The 19,945-nt window shown below is 42.8% G+C and overlaps 1 protein-coding gene across 1 annotated transcript in view; it reads left to right on the top strand.

Annotated features, from left to right (window-relative positions):
* Positions 1–19,945, top strand: part of RAPGEF3 (Rap guanine nucleotide exchange factor 3) — a 1,225,478-nt gene that overhangs the window by 688,854 nt on the left and 516,679 nt on the right. The window contains exons 9-11 of the mRNA XM_069231039.1: positions 7,955–8,031; positions 14,870–15,016; positions 16,888–17,003. Of these exons, the coding sequence (XP_069087140.1) occupies positions 7,955–8,031; positions 14,870–15,016; positions 16,888–17,003 (340 nt within the window). The remainder of the gene's footprint in view (positions 1–7,954; positions 8,032–14,869; positions 15,017–16,887; positions 17,004–19,945) is intronic.

The raw sequence follows: 19,945 nt of genomic DNA, 5'->3' as shown, positions 1-19,945 counted from the left end.
TGCTACTATTTATCTTTGCCTGTATGAGACTTGTATAACTGAGAGAAAGGGTTACGATCTGTTCTACCACAACTTACTTGAGGAATCTGAGTGTCATGCGATAGGCTGCCACTTATCACCTTTAACTCTGGTACTAGTAAGGTGCTGCTAGCTAGTCCAAAGGGTTAGACAGACAGCTGTCATACGGTGTGGGATCAGACTCAGTCCGCCATACTTGGTGGTGCTGCCGCCCAAAATCCAGCAGTCTCGTTACTACAACGGGAATACTACGATACCAGTACTTATAGCCAAATGTGCCTTTGAAGTGGGGGAGACGTCAAAAGTGGCCTTGAAGTGCACAAGTATTCCTTTCAACTCAGTCCTGTCTGCCAGGCTATCTGTGGGGTCAATCAGTCCTTTGGTGTGGTCACTAAGTATTGAAGTGTAAGTGTTAGCCATTTCCTCCCTTTCTGCCCGGGTAGAGCCATCAACATGCTGATGAATGTAAATGGGTATTCAGCCACACCTAGCCTTGCTGTGTTTGCTGCTGTCTTGGGAGAATGCACAAAGGGTAGCTATACCTAACCCAAACAGGTATTGAGACCGGCTGTAAGGCATACAGAACAGTAAGAGCAGAGAAATGTCCACCTTCTAAAAGTGGCATTTCTAAAATGGTGATGTTGAATCTGACTTTACCTGTTAAGAGGATTTATCATTGCCATTCCAAAGACATGAAACATGATGTAGCTACTCCTTTCTGATCAGGAACCACAGCTTGAAAGTATATCAAGGAATTCCCAATGCTGGCCTATGAGAGCCATATGCCTCATAGTAGTGGAAAACGACTTTAGGAGTTTTTCACTACCAGGAGATGTAAAACGTAAAAGAATGTGTCCTGCCTTTTAAATACACTGCACCCTGCCCTGTGGGTCACATAGGGTCTACCCTAAGGGGACTTATATGTAATAAAAGAGGAGTTTAACGCTTGGCATGGGGTTTTAAATGCTGTCCTTAGATGGCAGTAAACTGCACACACAGGCCTTTCAATGGCATGCCTGAGACAAGGTTAAGGGGCTACTTATGTGGGTGGCACATTCAGTGCTGCAGGCACACTAATAGCATTTAATTTACAGGCCCTGGGCTCATCTAGTGCACTTTACTAGGAACATAAAAGTAAATTAAATATTGCAGTTGGGTAGGAGCCAATATTACAATGTTTAGGGGGGAGAGCACACGCACTTTGGCACTGGTCAGCAGTGGTAAAGTGCACACAGTCCTAAAACCAGCAAAAACGAGGGCAGAAAAATGGAGGGAGGCAGGCAAAAAGTTGGGGAAAGATCACCTAAGGCTGTCAGGTCTAACATAATGCATGTCAGCCGTTTCTTAAATTACCACTGCACACACCAGAGCACCGTTCTGCACATGTTCCTAATTCACTCTGTTTACTAGGTACACCCTCGCCCTTGGTCTTCAACACAACACCTAGCAGTACCAGACCATTAGGACCTATACTTACTGAACCACACTGATTTCCCCAACTCCCACCCTCTGGCCCCTCACCCTGACAAATTACTGAGGGTACCTGGTGTATTCTCAAGATGCCGGCTCAGACTTGAGTACTACTTCTTCACTTCAAAGTAAGTTCCTTCTTGGCGTTCCTTTCAGTCATATCCCCCACCATTTTGAGACTCATATCTGAGCCCAATGGAATGTAGCAAGCTGAAAAATAAAACGAAGACAGAGGCACACAATTTGCCTCGGCAGACCTGAGCGCACAAACTTCTCAGGCAAAAGGGGAGTGTTTATCTGCGTGAACTTATTTGATACGACAAGAAAAGGAACATTATGTATGTACAATTGTGCAACCTAGTCATTGTGTACAAATAGCTTCCAGCAGTTTGGTTCACTATTGTACACCAGTACAGTTGGTCACTGTGCCTATTGAATAGAACTGGCAATTATATATTTTGAGAATTGTTAAAAGAAATAAATGATAGTGATTCATCTGTTTTTATCTCTTCATAATTACCTGACATAGGCACAGTAGAAATACTTCTGGCCTTGGATAATAATGATCATAAACCTTGTCTAATCAAGAAGATTCATGCCAGGCTTAGATGGTGTCCACAGCTGGTTTATTACTATTGGCCCTGACAAATATGGTGGTATGGTTTTTAAACCTGAAATATGTTACCTCTTCTTCATCGCCACCATATGTTGGCAATCATACTACCTGTTTCTAGATGGAGGTTGCATACGGGCATCTGCCAGCCTGCTCATTTACTTTGGTATGTTATGAATTTTGAAATATGTAATTGTGTATTCTGCTTAGAGCCTGGCCTACAATAGTATACATACTGATATCACAGCAATGCTGACACAACACAAAGTATAACAGTACCCCCACCCAGCCCCTAAAAACCTGACTCCCCGCCTGCCCTGAATACAAAATTACCCCAACCCGCACCCCGCCCCTAAAAAACGGACCCCCCCACCCGCCCTAAATACAAAATGACCCCAACTCCCCAACCTCTAAAAACCCGCCCTGCCCTAAATACAAAAACTATCCCGACCCCCCCACCCCTAATAACCGCCTCCCCTGAATACAAAATTACCCCAACAACCCACCCCCCCTAAAAACCCAACCCCACCTGCCCTGAAAACAAGATCCCCCAACCCCACCCCTAAAAACCCTATCCCACCACCCAACCTAAATACAAAATTACCCCAACCCTCCACCCCTAAAAACCCACCTGCCCTAAATATAAAATGATACTGACCCCACCTCTAATAACTCGCCCTCTTTTTCTTTCATTTTTCATTTTATTTCATTTTTTAAGTCTGGTTTGACAGTTCAGCTTTCTACAATGTCATATGTGATCACTAGAAAAAGAACTGTCCTATGTAATGGAAGGAGAGGTCCTGTGGCTCCGCATACATGTTGCTCTTCTCTACAAGTATTTGATTTAAAAATAGTTGTATTCGTCTCTCTAAGAGATTATTCCACTGCTCATAACTGGTAGGTACATTGTTAATGCAGAACTCAGGTAAAATACAGTAGGAAGGGGCTTCAGGCCTCCAGTGCGCTGAGAGACCGTTCCCTCCAATCTTGACACATCGCTCATTGTGTTTAACAGCTTGTGTGTTCAAAATCACTGAGAAGGGCTACAAGTTCCACCTTGCATCTCGCTGGTAAACACTCTCGGTAAAATCCGACATCAAAAGCATCAGTCTTCTTGATATATGCAAGATATTTCTCAAGTAACGAACAGCGGTCCTGTCACCAGCCCCTGATGGGCGCTACCTATAGTGCAAAAGTAAATAAACTGTAGTTGCGCCACTGTGAGAACCGCAACAAGACATTCATAGTGAAGTAAACAAACCATACCTTAAATGAACCACCGCATGGTTCTTAGCGTGTTGAACACACAGGGGCCTTTATGATTGTGCGAAACGGTGCCCTTATAAGTCCAATGACTGCAACCACTAGCATCCGTATGTTGACGTGCCCCCATTAGCGATGCCTGTGAGAATCGCCCAAACTCATTGATGATTTAAAGCCAAACAGCTGTGTATGGAGTCCCATAGATGTAGAAAATAGACTGAAAACGAGTAAATATGAAGGAAATTAAACCAAAGAAAGAAACAAACCTTCCAGTACAGGATCGCACGGACTGTTTTATGCATTAAACAAAATGATAAAGTTAGCGCTATACGTCCACACAAAAGAACACTTGTATCTAATAAAAAAAAAATCAACACAATCATATACAACTCCTACAACATAATGTGCAATGGAATGCTTTACAACTGTACTGAAAGTCAGTTGGTGACTTATATGAGACACATTATGGTAGCACGGTGACAATTTGCCACAACCATAATGTAGGCAGACATTGTGATCGCTCGCAACAACACTGTCACATATATCTCATAGTAAAATATATTAATGAGGTAACTAACAAATTACCTTTCTTGTGGTTTCCTCCAAGATGAAATCATCTCATGAGAGGACACACTGCTGGTGGTATAACTACTCTAATAAAAAGAACAAACCAGAGTACCATAGGAAAACAAGGTGAGGGGCAGGCAGGGGGTAGGGTCAGGGAGGTGGGGCTATTAAAAAACAATATGTATATATATATATATATATATATATATCAAAAAACGAGCGTGATTGCGCTGCGTAAAACCTTGAATTCGCAAGTAAACTGGTAGTCATGCAAAGTGCTCGATTGCTGCCAAGCGAGAACGTGCTATGTAGGAAATAAAAAAGAGAAAGTAGTCCAGAAATCATGCAGAAAACATGGAGCTGTGTATATTTTCAGTAACTGGCAGGTGGGCTCAAGGAGGACGAAATACTGGAAAAGGCATGACCTATGCATGCCTTTCACATATGAAATCAAATGAATTTTAAAAGGCAAGCCCGCGAAAATGAAAGTGATGGACATGACACAGGTGTTAAAAGCCCAACAGAAAGTCAACAGGTCGGAAACACTTGGGCAATTGACCTGGTGATATTACTAATAACTTGATCTTACCTGCCCTCATGTCAATGAAATCGCGGAACATATTTTGCTCTTTCGATCAGCTTAAGCAAAATTATTTTTTGCCTCTGTTGGACCTGGCCCTTTTACACGGTCATTCCCCAGACTTTTTGCTTTTTGCCTCCTTATTTTTCTGACCTTTGTTGGCTGACGTTTTGACCCTGAGCACTTTTTCACTGCTAACCAGTGCTAAAGTGCATGTACTCTCTCTTACAAATTTGGTATGATTGGATTATACCTGATTGGCATATTTAATTTACCTATAAGTCCCTCATAAAGTGGTATCTCTATACCCAGGGCCTGTAAATTAAATGCTGCTGGTGGGACTGCAGCACTGCTTGCGCCACCCACTGAAGTAGCCTGTCAAACCTATCTAAGGCCTGCAAGCGCAGAGCCTGTGTGCGCAGTTTCCTGCCACAGGGACCTGGCATCTAAATTTACTTGCCAGGCCCAGAACTCCCCTTTTACTACATGTAAGTCACCCCTAAGGTACACCCTAGCTAGCCCTTTGGGCAGGGTGCCATGTATGTAGAAGGCAGGACTTGTGCCAGGTTGCGTGGCCTGTCCTGGTAGTGACAAACAGCCTAACTTGGTGTCTCACTGCTGTGAGTGCTGCCTCCTCATAGGATTGCATTGGAAAATGCCCTGCCTTATGTGTAAGGGGTATTGTCTGATTTATGAGGGGTAGCGTAGGCATGTTTGGTATGGTTGTGACAGTGGTGAGAAATGCTGCTTACTGGTGTAGGTGTATTTTTTATTACTATCACAGAAATGCCACTTCTAGAAAGTGCGCATTTATCTGTGCTTATGACTTTGGTGTTTTGCAGCTTGCCTCCAATCCACGTCTGGGCAGAGTGACAGTTGGGGCTTTGTGCATACTTCTCAGGCAGCCTGAACATAGGGAGGGTGGAGGTGACACAGAGGTGCATCTACATATTGTAAAGCCTTCCTGGGCTGAGAGAAGGGAGAGGCGGGGCACACCTGCATTTGTAAAGGTGTGCCCTGGCCTCACACAATAGGGTCGTTAACCCCCCACAGATGTTTGGAGTCTGTGCTGAAAGGAGAGAGGGGGCACTCCCAGAACCAGTTGTAACTGGCTGGAACCTCCTCTCCCTGCCATTTTAAGACACACTGTAAACCAAGTATAAGTACAGGGGAATTTTCCCCACAATTTGAACATTCTTGGACCTTGAACCTGGACACAGAACGCTGATGAATGGACTCACCAGGAAACCACCTTGGACTGCTGCTGCTGTGCTGATCTGTGACCTGCCTGGTCACTAGAAGGAACTGCCACCATCTGCAACCCTTGTGCTGGCCTGTAGCTGGGCCCACCAGCCCTGTGCTTCCTTGTGTCCTGTTTACTCCCAGGGGCACAGTGCTGTGGCCCGTGACCCCTGCACCGATCTCTGCAGACTCTGGCAAAGCGCTTGGAAAGAGCGCTCTCTTTACTTGCAGAAGAAAATCACCGCCGCAGCCCGGGCTGCAGATCTTGCATTAGCGCTTTGAAAAGCGCTGTATTTGGATCCCTGATTACCGCCGCAACCCGGGCTTTGAGCTTTCACTTCGCGCGGGGTCCGCGCTGTTCCTAGTGCCCCCGGGGCACGTCAAGAAGTAAACGGAGCAAGCGTGCTCCTCTCGGCGCCTCGGGGGCTCGTCCCACTCCTGGGAGCACCCCCGGGGCACCATCCGCCTTCGATCCTCACAGAATCGCTGCGGTGGCCCGGGAATCCCTTTCAAACACTCGCGCACAGCATCGGATGTGGGCGAGTGACTTCTCAGAGCTCCCGGAGGGGTCCGAACTTCTCCAAACTTCGTCGCAGGACTCTGGGGAAGCCGCGGGGACCGCCCCCCTTCTCCTGGTCTCTGCGTTAGGAGCAGGACGCTCCTTTTGTTGGGCATTTTGCTGGCAGCCGGAATCGGGAAGGGAGACCTCGACGGAGGTCCCTTCCTGCCTTTGCCCCATAATTGTTTGTTGGGCCGTGCCCGGCCCCCACCCCACGGACAGGGTGTGAGGAGGCCGAGACAGGCCCCCACCCAGAACGTAGGCCCCCAGAGGGGCCCGTTCACGGGGAGAGGGTGCCGACCGCCCCTCTTTCCCCAAAAAACACTGCATGGCCCGGTTTTTGCACACAGGAGTGCCGGGGGCCCCCTATGCTCATCTTTAGGCACTGGGAGTGCCTCTTCAACTGAAAACAGGTACTTTTTAGGGAATCTGGGCTCTAGGAGCCTAGTACAGACTTTTGGATATTTTAGATTTCCTACCTGTTTACTGTTCCTACATATATGTGCTAATAATGTTCCTTTTAGGGGCATGTCTAGCTGATATGTATTTATATGACTTGGGAGATATTCTCTAATGTTCCGTTTCTGGGTATTTAGGGATTGTTCATGACAAGTGCATATATATCTTTTACTATAATTCCTGACTACTGCTTATGTTGCAGAATCCTGAGTACTTACGTGTTCTAATGTGACCACTGCATATTCTTGCAGAGTATTAGTAACTTGTGTAACATTCTGACAACTGCTAAGGTAGCAGGGTATTATTTACGTGTAATGTTGGTCTAATTATGTTTTGTGCAATACAGATTATTTTTACATAGCTCAGTGTTGTGTTTACTTTGTGGTGTACATTTTGCGTCACGTGTGTTGTGTGTGTTGTGCAAACGCTTTACACATTGCCTCTGGGATAGGCCTGACTGCTCGTGCCAAGCTACCAAGGAGGTGAGCAGGGGTTATCTTGAAAGTGTAACTCCCTTACCCTGACTAGAGTGGGTAGGTTCTGCCTGGCTGTGGTGCATACCCTAGCCAACCAGAAACCCCATTTCTAACAGCCTCCAAGTTGAAGAGAGAAGGCTGGTGATCATCACATTTGGAATATAGGAATGCAGTCTTTCTAGTCTTACCTAAATATGTTATCTGCCATATCTGTAGGTTAATTTACCTCCTGACTTTTTAATTAAATCCCAGTCGTCCTTCCTTTGTGAGTTACAAATAAATGTGCCTACTGTTCACTGTGCACAAGCCACTTGTTAACACCTAAACTGGGTATCTCAATTTCCGGCCATATACGCCCTCTCAAATACTTTATTTCTCTTCTCATATACTCTCGGTTGCGCCCATGGTCCAATATACCAGATGTGGCACGTGCTCTTTCTTGGGTCTCACTCCTATTCGCAGTACACCTGACTCTGCCCAAGTGTCTGTGAGAGGTGGGCAGGTGCCTTTGAGGGTTCACTCTAACACACATTAAATCTAGATCTATTGACATTGCCAGTGCTTGTTATACTACCGTGTTCTGCGGTTGAGCTGAAGATCATAACTTGAGGTGTTTCACAAAAATATCCTGGCAGATGTTATAATGCAGGGCGAACTGGAGTTTAATATTCTTGTAAAATATATGTACATCTTTTCTCTACCTGCAGTATTCAGTCAAGGAGACAAAGGCACATCCTGGTACATCATCTGGAAGGGTTCGGTAAATGTAGTTACCCATGGCAAGGTAAGTTAAGAGAACAATAAAGAAAGTGAGTGGACTGGAGCAGAAAGAAAGTAGACGAGGGTAAAATGGATGACTTCAGTAATTAATGCCTATTAAACAGGACTGACCACGGCACGCTTTTTAGCAACAAATTGAATAATGTGTGAGGTTGAAGCACTGGGATGACAATTGCAAGTATTAAGTGTGTTATGGTATCAGAAAGAACATTTTTGCAACTTTTCTTTTTTTTTGCAACAACGGAACCAGATGTACTCAGAAATCGGAGATCTACGGTGTTTGGTGTCCTCTGCTGTTCAGATATGGGAAGGTCTACTTTAATTCTAGTGTAGGGAGCGGTGATTATTCACAGCGGTTGTGACAACTGAACTGTACGTTTCAACTAGGAGGTTTAAATTATAATTTGCCATATAACTGTTCTTTTTGCTTATATGCATGGCTTGATATCGGTGCATTGCACGACCATTCAACACTCACTTTATTTTCTTGCATTTTATTTTGTTGATTGTTCTGTATAGTTATTTTAAAGCTATTTTTAAGTGCAATTTACACTCCAAATGCAGTCTCCTGACACTGATTAGTGAGACTAGTTAAAGACTTGGCAGCAGATATAGTTGTTTAAATTTAAAATATACGGGTTTTAGGAGATTTCTTTAATTTAATTAGGAAGTGTTACTTGTGTATTTCCATTGGAAGTTTATTCCACAATTGTGTTGGACAGTAGATGCAGACATGGAAGAAATGGAAAGTAAGGTTAAGTACGACGATGAACATTTGCTGGAAGTCATGTCTGCTAGCGTCCAGGCAATATACTTGCATTAGGATGGTCTTAAGGCCAGAACATTATTTGCTCTTGAGCAGAGGGAGAGAACGGTTGGCTAGAGTATTGCATCTGTATTTTGATATGGAGAGAAAACCTCTTTTGAGCGGCTTCTCGTTGGGGGCGTGGCAGTATCAATTTAGTGCGGTAGCCTGAACAGGAGGGGCTCTCTGCGCATCATAAACGGTGGACAAAGTTATGCTCAAATGACATATGTTATCAAAGTCGTATTAGGGGTGTGCTTTTCAAGACCTGCATCCCAATCCACATCTAGTACCTCTATTCTTAGGAGAATAGAAAAGCAATGCCTGGGTCCCCTACTTCAATATCTGTGGCCACCGACCCCTTTAACTTTTTTCCATAAGAGGGAGTCTAACACAAGTATCAGCTTTTTGGAAATTCAGGGACAGAAAATATACTTTAATTGCGGCCCCGGACCAGACATTCATGGACAACGATCCACTGATTGATTTGTAGGGGTGTGCCAAATCAGGAAATGTATGGTTTTTCCGTTTACCTGTGGTCCTGGAACTATATTCAGGACCATTCATAAGTGGGCGGGGGCCCACTCCTTGTCCAAAAGAAGACTGAGGTGTGGCATTGTTCACTTGCCATGCAGCTTAGGACCCCTATATGCAGGTATGCACCACTAAGTAATATACTCAGGAGCCCATGTGATAACAGTATATGGCCTTACCTACCAAATTAACATGCTCCTGTAGGAGGAACATCAACAAAGAAACAATAACATCTTCAGCATGTTATTACAGGAGTGGGCGGAACTAGCAGAGTTTCACTCCATGGAATTCCATGGTGTTACATGAAAACTATGCAAGATTCAATGGAGTTCTGCGAATGGGCAGAAAGAAGCATGTCACAATGCTCACACTACTTTCTAGCACTTGGAGTTATGTTCTGGGCTGAAAGCTAGCACAAAGTGCACGTCATGGCGCATTTTATAGCACTGCTTCTCGAGTTGATTTTGCTGCAGACTGCCCACAACCACCTGCATTGCAAAAATCTTGCCAGGTGCCCCCCAAAAGACCAAAAATCACACTAGGGGATACCACATCTTGTGTGCGCTCACCAAGTTACTGTTGGTGAGCCACGGATGAGAAACAAATTCTGCACTTGTTGGAATTTGGCAGGAATTCCGCGTCACAAGCATAATGCCAAAATCGGTCAACACCGCCGGTGGAGCAGAATTTATTGTCCACTCCTAGTTTCAAACATCCAGTACTTTCCTTAGGATGTGACCTCTCAGTGAATTTCGAGTTTTGCCGTGCTTCCATATTGTCCTGGGCTACTTACAAATAAACTGAAGATTTAGGTCCATGTAGTGTTGCGAAGAGTATTAGTTAGTATTAGGAATTATGTGCTAGTGCAGACGAAAATACGCGTGATAACCACAGTCTCAGGAGAATAAGAGCAACCCTTACTGAGCCATTAAACCAAGTCTACCCATTACTGTATGAGAGAACTCTGAGTGGTCTGCTTATTCGAAATGAAAAACAAATGACATGTGAACAGTGTACATCCCATGGTATGTGCCAGCCAATTAGAAGCAATGAGGCATGTCACTCAGTGAGTCACTCCATATTGTATGCCAATCAGAAATGACATGGCTTTGCTTTCTTTGCATGTGGGCATGGAGTTGCATTCCGCATAAACACATGGCTATGACTCACTTAGAAGTCGAAAGGAGTTATTTATTATATGTCCTGTGGGATGAAATCCTTTTGCATCCAATTATGTAGCAGACAGAGTGACCATCTTACTCTCAGCCATCACAAACACGGACTCCAGTCCTGAACTTTTTAATCATTGATTTCGGGTTTTTTAGTCTAATTAGGTCAATGGAAGCATTGTATGCCTACAAAACCTAGAATGCATCAGGCTACTATCCAGGGACATAGCTTCAGGAAGGTGTTCAGGGTGTTACACTGCCCCAATTAATACATTTTCTGGTAAACAGTTGGATGCAGGTGCTTTCAGATTAGTATGGTGAGTTGACTGTCAGATTTCACCTTTACATTTTACATATACATAGACAGAAACGCAAACACACCTTTTCCCTCTCTCTGTTTTGAAAGACTTAAAAAATGTTGGTTATTTTACAAAATATTGTGTTATGTCACTTAGCACCTCTACCATTCTGTGTTCTTCTTCCTTTCTACTGCCCTTTAACTCCTCTCATGCGCCCTGCTTGTCGTATAATGTATTTTAACATTATATGTGAGTGTTGTAAATTCGGAAGCTCACCCCCCAATCTTACTGACCAAGCTACATCCCTGCTATTACCCAAAGGTCCAGGACTGGTAACAAGGTCCTTAAAGACCCGTATCTCTATACTGAGACGCTGCAGATTAAAACCTATCTGGTCCAACATCTGGATGCACTTGATTTAGTACAGTTATGACAGCAGAGAAATGTTGGTCTTTTAGGGAATTTATTGACAACCCCAAAACGGTAATTTTCTATTAAGACTCCTGGTTACCCAAACTGAACAATGGCACTCCTGAAACGTACCAATATCCTAATTTTGGTGTGCATGTATTGATAATTTGTGGCTTTGCTATTATTTTATTTCTGTGGTTGATAATTGTGACAGAGAGACGTGTCTGAATTTAGCATTTTGACTTGAACTGCTTCTAAAATCGCCCATCTGCAGTGTCTCTGGTAATGCACATATGGCACCCCATGACCATTTTTTACACATGTATGCATAGTATGCTCACACTCTACAGACAACCATGTATGTGGGTTGACCTTTTAAATGGACGTGCTCCTACGAGAGAGACAATGAATGGAAACATACCTGTTTGGAATATTATATCAGACTCTGAAATCCAACATTTTCTGTCCACCAAATCAGGGCAATGGTGGTTTCCATCCACTGATAGCCTCCTTTGGCTGCATAGATGTTGAAAATATAGGGTCTTTATGTGATTTTCTAAGCTTCTGGTGTTGAGGTAAGGTAAGACCTCAAATGAGACAACTTCAAAGTGGAACTTTATGGACAGTACTATTGGAATTCTCGATTCTCGAGTCTGTTTTTTTGTACCTGTAGAAAGCCCAGAACACATGAAACACTTACACATAATTTACATATGACCGGAAGCAATGCATTAAGTAGACCTTGGGGGAATGGACATGAGTGTTGTTTCCCCGGAAAGACGTTTTTGAGAAAGCCAGGTGAGAAGTGTGAGTCTTTGTTCGGGATCTCACATTCGACATATTTTTAGAGGTCTCCTGGCAGATTATTAGGGAGCATGGAGGACTAGCAAAAATTATGTTTCTGTTGTGTCCCCCCATTCTAGAGACACGATGACGGGCACCAGCGCAGCCTAGACCTAAGATGCATTTTGGTGCGAGTTTATACTGACTTTTCTCATGTATATCATTTTTTTTCTCTGAATTATACAGATCAAACCCTTGTAAAAGCTGCACGTAATACATACCTGTATTTTGAAAATCCAGTGTGAATAGAACATGTGTGTCTTATTGTCTGTGATAAATCACTGCACAAGGATGCTGAAGAAGAATGTAATTTCACTTCAGAAGTCCCGCAATGGTTCTGTTAAAAGGAGGCTCTGACTGACCAATAAGGTGCGGAGTTTCTGTCAGCCGCTGACAGATTACCTAGTGTGTAAAGAGCTTGCTAAAAAAAAATTGAATGGTTTCCTGTGTTCCTCTGTGTACTTATTGTCCTCCAGAGGACACCAACCCAATGCAATATTTTGGCAACAGTTGATATTTTTGAATTTCTTACTACAAACCACAACTGTCATTGTATCTTTCAAGGACCCACACCCATGGAAAACCTGACAATGGCTGGTGCTCCCCCCTCTTGGTAACTCCTGTGTAATAGACCACTCCACCACTGATCTTTTTCTGGAGAGGTCAAATGATGATGTTCACAATGCCACAAAAATTCTTGGAAACGCTTGTCCAAGAGGGTGTAACCAAATATGATCAGATCCTTATTATTGATTTTTAAACGTGTTTAAGGCACATATCAATATCTTCTGTGAGCCATTACACACTTACAATCAGAATTCCTCTGTGCGAGAGCAGATTGTCCATGAAAGAATGCTGTAAACCATTGTAAGTAAACATTTCTGGGTTCATATTAAAAATGCTTGATTTTGTGACCTAAGCATTTTTAAAACGTTTTAAAATATAGCTCATGATGAAGTGACAGAAACATGCCAAAATCCATGTCATACATAACATACAATATTGATTATAGGAACATAAGGTGACTAATATGTATTAGAACTGATTTGTATTGCAGAGTGTTTTTTTAAGTGGAATTTGATTCTCCGTGGTGGTGTTCTCCTTAATCAAGAGGAATGATGTGAATATTGTTTGTGACTTTATCTTCTGTGGTTTGGAGTACCTGGGGTTCACAGATAAACTTTAAAACATTCTTTACAAAGAAATGTGTATTTTGTGCCTTATTTTTTTAATGCCCTCGTTTCGTGAGTTCTCCTGCAGAGTAAAATTACATAGTCCATACCAGATTGAAGCACATTAAGTCTAATCTGCGTGTATTTCTGGCAATATCTAGTTTTTCACCCTATATTGTAGGGTTGTTGTATTTTACTTTGTAACTCACACTGGATAAAGATACTATACACAAATCAAGAAAAGCATTATCCAAGACAAGATACCCAAATCAGCCCTTCAGCTCAACTAGTTTCTAAAACTGGTTGCCTGCATCACATTTCATTTAAAATTCCGAATACCTTTCATATCTATGGTACCCATACATGTGTGCTGTCCCCACACTTTTTCAAATTGCAGGTGCACCTCTAAGGAAGCTTTTTCAATGCTTCAACTTAAAAAAATAGATGTTTTTTTTAAAAAAGGAATCCATATTCTTTAGCTGCTTTGTGAGACAATCAGGACAGGCTAGTGAGACTTGCACTAGGGGTGGGTCAAGAATTCCGCTCTGCCGGCAGAGTTTGCAGAGTTTTCCCCACTCCCTGTGGAGTTCCGAAAAATTCCACAAAGTGAAGCTGAGTGGAGTTTTCTCTCTCGCGAGCAAGAGAAATCACTAAGTTGGCCGCGACCACTTGCGATGAGAAAGCTGCTGCTTGCATTGAGGAAGCTGCAGTTTGAGTAGAAAATCTACTTGAGCGGCAAAAAGAAGTTAGCGCTCTTTGGCGCTCCTCGTAATGCAGTTCTCACTGATTTTACAGTGCAGGAGACACTCCAGCTCTGAAAATCAGTGCGAACAGCGTGCCTTACTCAAACTCCACCACTGGTGGAGCTCTGAATAGCGCTGCTGAGTTTTTTTCCGCACTTTGAGGAGTTCCGTAGCAGAACTCTGCAAACTCTTCCCAGTCCTAATTTGCACCAATAGTTCCCTTATGCTGTTCAGAGTAAGAGAGTGTAGTTTTCACAATTTTACTAAGATCCTTTTGTTATTAGTCGACAAACGAAGAGTGCAAACATATCAGGTGGTTATAACACAGTGATAGCCTTTAATTATACACAATCATAACTGTAGACTACAGCTGATAAGCTCAGCATACCTTTAATGTTGGTAAATTAAATTTACTGAGATTAATATGTCATTAATTAGCATTTCAATATTTAGGTAGGCCTGTTTTACAAATCCAACAAATTATTCGTAATTTTTGCTGAAAAAAGAAAGCTTTCTGCATTTCTGTTATAATGTTAAAGAACATAAATGGTGGCATGCCGGCTACACCAGTAACTGCAGCCTTAATGTGTTGAAAAACATGTAACATTTGCGCGCGCACCCTAGTAGACGAAATTTAAACAAGATCAGTACCTTTTAACATCCGAACAGACATTTCTCAGAAAGATCTCTGACATAGTTGAAACGAAGCAACCTGACAGGTTAAAACAAGTTGGTAACCCTTGCACCTCCACCAAAACCGTTGAAAAGGTGCCTTTTGTAAACTTTAACACACTTGCTAAAGATGGCGGAATATGAGCTTCCTTTTGACAGCTCTTGGGATGCCTGTCCCTTGTGTTTCTTTGCAGGGGCTGGTTACAACACTGCATGAAGGAGACGACTTTGGCCAACTCGCCCTAGTGAATGATGCCCCGAGGGCAGCCACTATTATCCTGCGGGAGGACAACTGCCACTTCCTGCGTGTAGACAAACAAGACTTCAACCGGATCCTCAGGGTGAGTTAGAACTTGAACTGAAGATGATGTCAGGCGCTGAGCCACCAAGCATGGGGACCCAAATGATTAGCAGAAAAGCTAAGAAATGCTGTTTGTAGGAAACAGACCATATCCTGTAGGTGTAACTGTAGTAAAAGAATTCTGAGTGAATCTAGTTATCCTTGCCTATAATAATTAATCATTTGTAGCTATAAAGTATTATCAATAATAAAGTCTTCTGTAGAAAGCCATATATTGTTCCCGTTATGTTATGTTTATTTGCATGCACTAATCACTCAAGATGGTATCCAGGTGCGTGGGCAGGTGTGTAGGTGTGTGGTCTCAATCATGCTTATACGAAGAGTCAGGTCTTCAGCTCCTTGCAGAACTCTAGAAGTGAGGTGGTGTCTCTGATGTGTTTAAGGAGGTCGGTTCATGTCTTGGGTGCAATGCAGGAGAATGAACAACCTCCAATGTTGCTTTTGCTGCTATGCATAGTATATTGAGGTGAGAGCGAGGCATAGCCTATGTGTCTGGTGGATTGGTCAAAGTGTATGCAGCTGTTCAGGTATTCTGGCCCTTTGTTGTGTAGTGCTTTGTATGTGTGCTTGACAAGTTGGCTGTGCTTGTGAATGGGGTGCCAGTGAAGCTTCCTGAGGTACGGTGTGATTTGGGTACGGTGAGGGAGGTAGACTAGGAGCCTTGGGGTGGTGTTGTGGATGGTCTGGACTCTGTATAGGCTTTTCCACTAGGCAGTCATGGCCAATTATGAATATTAAAGGTTCAATTTGCACCTTTGCACTATTATCAAGTAGTAAACTCTCAGCAGTGGACATTTAGGGTTGGTCAATGGTTTCAGCAAGGGGTGGAAGCTAGACTAGTTAGAAGCTTTTGTGGTGCCCAGGTCACAGCTATTTTTGTTTTTATGGTGATGCCTAGTGGTGACTAACATTCATTTTATTTATAGATGTGTCCTTTTCACACACATCATTGTGTAGTACAGTAAGTAAAGTATTTCTGCTCACCCACTACTAAATACTATTCACAAACATATGTGCAGAGACCTTGGCCTCTCTTATTTTTTCCTTACAGAGATCTCTGTCAGTGTGCAAAGTATGTACACTTTATTTAAGTACACATGGAGCTGTGGCTTAACTGCCAGAGATGCTGACTTTTGAAATAGAGAACCAGGCTTGAATCCTGGCCTCAGCTCAACATTCTGTGAGTCTGTGAAAATAGTTTAATTTCCCCATACCTGAAAAAAAACAGAAAGTGTAATGTATTCCGGTGCTCATGTAAAGCGCACCAATGACACTGGGCCACATTGGTGTTCTATAAAAAGTGCAAAAATGTAAATGTGAGAATGGACCAAGGAGAGTGCCTGAATATGGGTAATAGCTACGACTAGACGGTAAAGTTATAAGTTTAAAATTATGATGTTTTCTACTTTTAAATTATTTGCTAGAAATAAAAAGTTTTTAAAAGTCTAAAATATGCAAAATTAATAATTAAATAGTTTAAATTGTTAACTTATTTAAAAAAAAAAACCATAAGATTAACTTTTTAAATTAATACATATTTTACATTAAATATAACTTTTAATTTCATTTACTTTAACCTTCTTCTGAAGCCAAAAGGGTTTTCGTTGCTCTCAGTGTCGGCAGGAAGGAGCTCCAGAGACTTGTACCTCGATGGCATGCGCTGCAAATTCCCACACCAAAGACACTGAATTGATCTATGGGGCTGGAAAATGGTTTGAGAGATGTTCGGTGATTAGCGGTTTAGGGACTAGTGCCATTAGCCGTATCAGTAAGTAGAGAGATGCCAGCCTTGAAAGAAGCATTGCATTGTTGTGAATCTTATATGTACTCTGTATGTTTCAATTCTCGTAGGACGTGGAGGCTAATACAGTGCGCCTGACAGAACATGCTAGAGTTGTGCTGGTGCTTGAAAGGAACCAACGAGGAGCAAGTGCCAACGAACAAGCAGCATCTCCAGTCAGTAACAAGTATGACCTGTCAGTTTATCTTTTTTGCCCCCACATGTGCCTAGTAATACAAATAATATAAATAATAAATGACTTGCAGTTTTATATATAGCTACATCCTACTTTTATCCCATCAAGTGTCACTATTAACTAATTTAAGCAGTGGCGTAACGAAACCTGAGACCCCCTGCAAAGTACATGAAGGAGTCTCCCTCCAGACTTACTCGGAAGCTCTCAGGACTGTGCTGAGTGGGGCCCTCTGGAGCTCGTGACCCCTCCCCCTCTGCAATGCGGGGGGGAGGGGAACTTTGTCATGCCACTGATTTAATGTTATTTATTTATTTGTCATATTTTTGAGAGCATCAGTATTGGCCTGCACATATAGCAACTACAAAATTTTGACCACTTTGACTATCAGCAAATGATCAAGGTAAGCATATTAAGGGAATTGTAGATGTAATATTCTGAACTACTTAACTTGATGGCATGCTAGTAGTTATTATTGTGAACTACATATAAGGGGGGTCGATATTACAAAGTTCCACCACAACATTGGATTTACTAGCCGTAGTGGGATGGAAAATGGATTGACATTGCCTTGCTTTGCACTCATAACCAGCAGAACACAACAGATGTCAGCCGCCTGCCTTTAGGTCAGCAAGCCTTTGTAGTAGCTGTGAGAGTTTTATTTTGTAAGTGATTACTTTATGGATGGGACAGGATGGAACATGATTGAACCTGTATACTAATAATACGTTTCTGTCAGGTGAAAGGTATGCTCCTTTTGTGCTTGGTTAACTGTTTAGGGTGTTCACTGTGTTTGTCTCACTATGAGATGTTTCCCATATAATAATGTTACATAATTGTTTCAATAGGTTTAAAGAACTAAATCAAGGCTGTACAACATGGGTCCAGGCGAGACAGATTTTCATACTATAGATAATACATCCATTTACATAAAATGAACCTAAGTGAAAGTAATTTATATAAGTAGTTGTTATATAGGAACGCTAGCAAAAATCCTCCCTTCTGGTCATACTTTGACTCAAAGGATATCACAAGGTCTTCGTATTCATAGGGGCAAAGAGCAGAAACGTAATTGTTATCCTCCTATTTTTATAAGCAGAATGTGTATTTGTGCACTTCTGTGATTTGTTTCCGTCTACGAGAACACCATATTGATGATTCAATGTTAACTTATATTTCTACTGGAATCCTGACCAGATCAACTCCTTGATACACGCGTCAGATATCGGTGGATGTCTTTGATCACGACCTAAATATTGGTCAAACTACCACATAGAAGAGAGAGTGATGAAAAGACAAAGCAGCTGAAAACAGGAGTAAAACGGCACTCTCCCTTCCTTTGTTGAATGATAAAACACGTAATGATGATAATAAAAATAACGAGAACAATAATGCTAGTAGCATTAACATTAATGATACACAGTTCTAGTACTAATAAAATTAATTTTCTCTACACATTGGTAGCCGGCTATGTATTATGCAGCTTAATGGTACTTAATGGTATAAATCTCGCTGCCACAGTGAAATCGCATATTGTAAACTTTTTAATAGCTACCTGATATCCGTATTCAGTGGTATCAGTTTCTGTTCTTGTAATTGCAGACCCTGGTGCTATGTCTATCTCTTTTTTTTCTGCGTCATTGTGACTGCATTTGTCTGTTGAGGGGAGGATGGGTGTTAGAAATGGAGTCTTTGTTTGGCAGTCAGGTTACCCCCTGTCCAAGCAAGGACCCTCACTTTAGTCAGGGTAAAAGATAATCACCATCAGCTAACCCCTGCTTACCCCCTTGGTAGCTTGGCACGAGCAGTAGGTTTAACTTCAGAGTGATAGGTGTAAAGTATTTGTACCAACATACAGTAACTTAATGCAAACACTACAAAATGACACAACACAGGTTTAGAAAAATAGAAAATATTTATCTAAACAAAACAAGGCCAAAATGACAAAAATCCAGAATACACAAGTCAAGTTATCAATTAAAAAGCAAAAAGAGTCTTCATGTAGTTTTAAACACACACTAACACGCCTTGGGTGTGTCAAAAATAACCCCACAGGGGCGAGTGTGCGTCAAAAAGGGCTTGCGATGCGTCGATTTCACTCACAAGCGAGACCTTGCGTTGTTTCTCCTTTCGTCGAGTCGGGGCACATTGTTTCTTCTCTCCACAGGAGAGTAATGCGTCGATCCGGTCAGCACTCTCAGGTCCTGGCAGGCCTTGCATTGGTTTACAGGCCCAGCGGTGTTTGCGTCAGAAATCCCGCTGCACGTTGACCCGAAAACCACGCAGCGTGGGTTGCGATCTCACCAGCCGCCGTCAGCGATGCTGCGTGTCTTTTCTCCAGCTCCGTGCGTCGATTCATCTGTCATGTTACAGGTCGATTTCCCAGCCGCAGGTCAGAGTCGCATCAAACTTTTCCCTGCACGGTGTTCTGTGCGTCGATTTCTTCCTCTTAGGCTGCCAGCTTCTCCTTTCAGGGTCCCAGGAACTGGATGGGCACAACAGGGTAGAGTAGGAGTCTCTCCAGAGACTCCAGGTGCTGGCAGAGAGAAGACTTTGATGTTCCTGAGTCTTCAAACAACAGGAGGCAAGCTGTAAATCAACCCATTGGAGATCTTCACAAGATGGAAGGCACACAAAGTCCAGTCTTTGCCCTCTTACTCTGGCAAAAGCAGCAACTGCAGGATAGCTCCACAAAGCACAGTCACAGGCCGGGCAGCTCTTCTCCAGGCAGAGGTTCCTCTTGGTTTCCAGAAGTGTTCTAAAGTCTGTGGTTTTGGGTGCCCTTTTTATACCCAATTTCTCATTTGATGTAGGCCTACTTCAAAGCAAAGTCTCTCTTAAATGTGAAATCCTGCCTTGCCCAGGCCAGGCCCCAGACACCAGGGGGTTGGAGACTGCACTGTGTGAGGGCAGGCATAGCCCTTTCAGGTGTGAGT

Source organism: Pleurodeles waltl, chromosome 4_2 (genome assembly GCF_031143425.1).
Source record: "Pleurodeles waltl isolate 20211129_DDA chromosome 4_2, aPleWal1.hap1.20221129, whole genome shotgun sequence".
NCBI lineage: Eukaryota > Metazoa > Chordata > Amphibia > Caudata > Salamandridae > Pleurodeles > Pleurodeles waltl.
Note: the sequence above shows the minus strand (reverse complement) of the source record. Positions and strands in the feature narration are given on the sequence as shown.